Here is a 5,461-nt window from a genome sequence, read left to right on the forward strand (position 1 = left end):
ATATATATATATATATATATATATATAAGAACGCACAAAACATTGTGAAAATAATTTATTTGATTAAAGGGCCATAACATAAAATAAGTAATTCAATTTAACACAATTTATTAAGGGACATTTAGATTTCAATAATGTAATGTTTCCCCAAAAACTCACTCTAAACCCTAAACATATAGATAATACCTGAAACAATTCTACTTTACTTGTAGATGTATATTTCACTTTTATGTCAAGGTCAAATTGTCAGTGAGTGAGCAGCAGTTATGAAGTATCATGATATCTGACCATTTAAGTCATTATAAAATGCTTTACAATGTGTAATGATTATTGTTATTAAGTACTGTGAATATTTAGGTGTTTATACCTATAAGCATTCAAGGATATGAGCAGATTATAACGCATTATAAGTATGTTATTAATGCATTATAGACATAGGCGTCATAGAAAATGTTACCAAGAAATAAAATAAATAAATAGATAAATAAATAAAAAGTTTAAACTTCTATTTTTTTTTTTTTACTATGTGTTAAATACCTTAGCAGCCAAACATGGGTTACCTGCCAGAATGGCTGGTGAGACTAATCATAGAGGATATTAATATGAACTATAACATCAAAGCGGTGCGCTGGATTTAAATAACACAAGACAAAACAAGAGCATGCAGAATGCAGTCCATTAAACGTTTCATCTCAATTCTCTTGGTTTTCATAATCGCTTTCTGTCGCATAATAGAAAAGTGATCAATCTACCGGCCCCTAACGTCAATCACTGATTTTAAAGAAGCGCATTCTGCCCCTGTGTCTGCTGCTCTTCCGAGCGTACCAGAATAACATATTTTTACTTGTGGCTTCTGTTAACCAAACTCTTGTGCGTGATGCTGAGCAAATGCTTACCTCAATGTGGGACTAATAGCAACAGACCACACTCTGTCATACATGGGGATGGTGTCTCTGGGGCAGCTGGAGGTCAGACTCCAAATCTAGAGAAACAAAAGTCCCTAGTAAGCACATTTAATAATGTATACAAAAACAAACATACTATGTCCTTCCATCCATCCATTATCATCTGTAACCACTTATCCTTTATAGGGCTGTGGGGTTGCTGGAGCCAGTATGTCACAAGACCATACTATGTTATGCACATGAAATATAGAGCCCTTTTCTCTTAGTAGACATGACGTAACGTACTCATATTTGTTTGTTTACCATATTTTATTGTAAATTTTCACATTTTCTATTTTGAAATTATGTCTTTAACTATTGCACTGTTTGTTGTTATTGTCATGCACCAGTCACTAAGTCAAATTCCTTGTATGTGTAACATATTTGGCAGTAAACCCTTTCTGTTTCTGATGACATATTTTTGTGGGCGGAGCGTAGGTGGAGCAGGAAGAATCATTCTCAGATCCAATTTTTTTTTCTACTTTACAAGTTTCACTGAATATGTCCAGTCACTCCCTTTCCGTGAGTGTTACCTGAGAAAGTTACCATTAACCTACCGCGAAAGCCAAGTCCTTTAAATACCACAGTGCATCGTAAAGGAAAATGTATAAATCTTTGGATGGCTATAACTACCCTGCTGAAAAGGTTGCTAATCCAGCATTTGCAACAGTTGCCTACACGGCTAAGCAACCCCAAAAAGGAAGACCCACTAATCAAAAAGACTGTGGTGGAGCAGCCATGACAGCTTTGGTTAGCAGAGGGCTAGCCAAACTATTAGCAAGGTAATCTAAAAAGTATTAGTGACATAGTATTGAATCATAGTTTGTCATCGCAAAGGTATGCAGTAAAGTTGGAGCCATACTCAAACATTCAATTCTCGCACCCAACAACAAAGCAAGATGAGATTTTCAATGTGTAACTCTTGCCTCCAGCTAACGCTGCAACGTAATCATGACATCGGCTCTAAAAGGGTCTTTAATGCTGAATTATCATGAAGCTTATGGTGAATTGAATCTGAAGTGAAATGTTCTTGTTCTGGAGAAATGTAGAGTTATGTTTCAAATAAAGTCTACGTCCTACAGTCTTCCCATTTGTGAAACAAATGTGGAGTCTACACGTCATGGAACTGTGCATCGCATCGATAAATCTGGATTGTAAGAGGTCGTTCTGACCCGGGTTGTTCGGTCTCTGGATCCACTGACGATGAGTCCATCTTTGGAGTCCAGGCAGTTGACTTCCTGGTTGTGACCCGACAACTCCACCGACATGTCCCTCCTCCTGCTGTGAACCAGGATCCTGCCATCACTGAGAAAAGAGGAGTCATTTTTCAGGACTAGTTTGAAACTATCAGGATTATCACGTAAGCAGTCATTGAGGAAAAAATATATGTATGCAAGTCATCTTCCAGTATGGGTTAATAGCTATCACTGTATAACTGTTATAAACTCAAAAGGGAAGAACAAATAGAACACGTGGTAACCTTCCACCGCTGATCAGGTGAGAGTCTGTCAGGACGAAGCGGCAGACATCGCCCTTGTGGCCCGAGTATATTTTAAACGGGTTACGCTGGAGCCTCCCAGAGTCCGAGCGCAGATGGTACGCTCCAATATCGGCAGCCTGAGACAGAAACAGTACGTTCCCATCAAGCTGCAACCATGGCAACAGTCTGAAAACAAGATACGAAATTTGAGAGAAACAACGCGCTGATGTGCTTTCTTTGCGAGAGTTAGTTGAGAAGATGGATTTAAATCAAATGCATGTGTGTTAAATATGGAGACAGTCAGGACATGGTTAGCCTAGCTTTATATAAATCTAGGTTAACCCGGCTAACCTGGCCCCAGAGGCCTTATGCTACTGTAAAACACATCATGCATAGTACACAAGCTAAGAATTCAAATTTTTGTATAGATTTTCTCATTTGTTACACTGCATATTGTCTAGGTGATATGTAGAAAATAAGGTCAAAGCATTTCAGCTTTTAAACAGTTAATAGCGAGAATACTCACTCACTTTGTTTTCCATTTGAGAGGAATTGCCTTTTTGCAGACCCCGTCGTACCAGTTTTGAGCTATCGTCACCCTCTCCTTCAGCGGGATGGAAGGATATCTGCAATGACAGCGACAGTTAAACAACACTATCCTATCACCACTGTTTATTTTGAAATGATTGGCTAGTTTACGATCTAAAACATGCCCATCCCATCGATGCAACGGTAGAGGACATACTAGAACACTGTGTTAAAAAGTTTTATGTCAAGTTTTCTGATCTGAGGTTTAGAGATATCTGTCTATGGGATTTTTGCCTGAACTCCAAAAACAATGGAGGTGAATGGAATTTATTTTGTGGCGCTCACAGTAATAAAAAATTTCATTTAAAAAAAGCAAGAAAAACAGTTAAGTCTTTTTTCAAAGTTAGTGGTTATTATCCGCGAATAGAATACTATTTTCATGAGGAATGGGTAACAGAGGTTGTTTTTTTCACTAAACAGAATGAAGTCTGTGCCTCATTTGCAGTGCGAGTGTAAACATGTAGCGTTGAGTGCCACTTTACCAAAAGTTCCCAGCAACTGGAGTGAGTCAACCACTTTCAATTTGATTCTAAACGGTTGGAGACCCCTAAAGTAGCTTTGAGCCATCATTCTCATTGTTGTCAACATAATAAATCACAAGGTGCCCCGGTGGTCTAGGGGTTAAGGTGCCAACCATTCCTTTTAATTGAGTAGTTGATGAACTCAACTCCAACATTTACTTTATTCCTTTGATGATTTCAGCAGCAAGGCAGCAAATATACCCAAAACTTTTAAAACTGGTTTTCCAAAATATCTCAGACAAAACAAAAATCAATATGTTCCAGAGTTAAAACAAGCAACGGCCCCAGGGCCCCAGAACTCCAGGGGCCAGTAAGCTCCATGCGCATTGTCTGTCAAATGGTTTGTGTAAAAACATTGCTGCCATTGGTGTTCTGTGACCTGCTACTCTATTCAGGAAGGTAAACCGACTAATGGTAAACATACAGTCAATGCGGCCAAAGGATGAACGTTCAGTAAACACCGTCAGTGCACTAGCCCAGGCTAACGCGAGGCTAAAACAATAAAGTAAAATACACAGCAGGTTTGTCATCAGTGTGCGACTGTTATCTTACATGTCCGTCCCGTTCCGAGTGATTCCAGTGTTTAAAAATTCTTTGGCAATGTTCCTCCACACTGCGTCCCGGTTCACAAAGTGGTAAGTGGTTTTACAAACTTGAGAGAGGTGACTGAGGGATTTGTAGCCCAAATAAGACAAGATATGATAGAGAACATCTTCCGGCAGCTGCGATAACAGCATGCTGACAGCGCTGCCCTTGCCTCCTCGCGCACGCTGTGTCCGGGTCTCTGCCGTGCGTCGCACCCGCACGCGGGGCTACTTTGTAAAAGCGGGTTTTGAACGTAGTAAACAAAATATCTCATCTTTAGAGGGCAGCAGGACTATTAGCGTTGTACGGTGAGCATGACAGAGGAAACAGGAAGTAATTTCAGCAATGACAGCTGATGACGACTTCCCTACGTAACTGCGCTGGGATCTCTCCGGTGCGTCTCTGCATTTCTCAAACTTTTGTCTGTCCAAATAGCTTGTGACGTTGTGTGAATTCATAGTGCGTTTATTTCCTGAAATAAATTCGTTTATTTATATTTAAAATGTTGTATTTACCTACCTTTCAGTGTTGTATGTGACAATATTATGTTATATATATATATATACATATATATAACTATATAGCACTTTACTTTTCAATAAAACAATAAAATGAAACTATAAAACATGCCACGATAATGAGACAAGAAAGGGGAAATTAGGATTAGAGCACGGCAAAATATTAAAATAGTCAGACGTAAAGTAAAAACAAAACAGGTTAAACAAAGCAATAGGCAAAAGTGTACAAATCTGCACTGGGAAAATAATTTCCAGAAGGGATTTTAACAGATTTGAGATGCTCAGGCAGGGAGTTCTAAAGCTGTCACCCTCAGTGAAAAAGTAAGTAGTTTAAATGGGATTTGCTGACAATAAGAAAATTATAGGATGTCACCATTCTTTTAACTAAGAAATAGAAAGCCAAAGTCCTGAAATCACCTCCAGACTCATGTTTCACTAGCCTCTGTGAATCAATACAAGCTCTCATTGAAGGTGTCTATCATCTGTTTTTCTGGGAAAGTGAAACATGTTTGTAAGGTGTTCTATCGATATTCTAAGATGGATGAGTATAGGCCTTGATATTAAAATAAGAAACAAACATTTGAACAATCTTAAACAATTTATCAATAAATAAAAGCCTCCACTAAAACTCTGCCAGATTGGCAGTGCACATACATATGTCATTATATTTTATTGATTGATATCTTTATTTTCGTGTCATGCACCTAACGTCCCCAACCTTCGTAAGTTTTATAAGACATCAAGAAATATTTAGTTTAAAAAATACGACAGAGTAATAAAGTAGTCTTTAATAATGAAAGGTTGTGTTTGACACTTAAGATCTTC

At 38.3% G+C, this 5,461-nt stretch overlaps 1 protein-coding gene across 2 annotated transcripts in view; it reads right to left on the reverse strand.

Moving 5' to 3' along the window:
* Positions 1-4,468, reverse strand: part of LOC116401542 (F-box/WD repeat-containing protein 4-like) — a 12,061-nt gene extending 7,593 nt beyond the window's left edge. Inside the window, exons 1-5 of one of the 2 annotated variants that reach the window (XM_031879998.1) lie at positions 4,086-4,468; positions 2,955-3,050; positions 2,425-2,610; positions 2,117-2,249; positions 897-982 (exon numbers count right to left, since the gene is read on the reverse strand). In XM_031879998.1, the coding sequence (XP_031735858.1) occupies positions 897-982; positions 2,117-2,249; positions 2,425-2,610; positions 2,955-3,050; positions 4,086-4,270 (686 nt within the window). In that variant the 5' untranslated portion in view covers positions 4,271-4,468. Of the gene's footprint in view, positions 1-25; positions 983-2,116; positions 2,250-2,424; positions 2,611-2,954; positions 3,051-4,085 lie in introns of those variants that run through there. The other variant, XM_031879999.1, reaches the window with a different exon arrangement.
* Positions 4,469-5,461: the final 993 nt, after the last annotated feature.

The sequence above is a fragment of the Anarrhichthys ocellatus genome, unplaced genomic scaffold, assembly GCF_004355925.1.
Source record: "Anarrhichthys ocellatus isolate YVR2014 unplaced genomic scaffold, GSC_Weel_1.0 scaffold518, whole genome shotgun sequence".
Taxonomy (NCBI): domain Eukaryota; kingdom Metazoa; phylum Chordata; class Actinopteri; order Perciformes; family Anarhichadidae; genus Anarrhichthys; species Anarrhichthys ocellatus.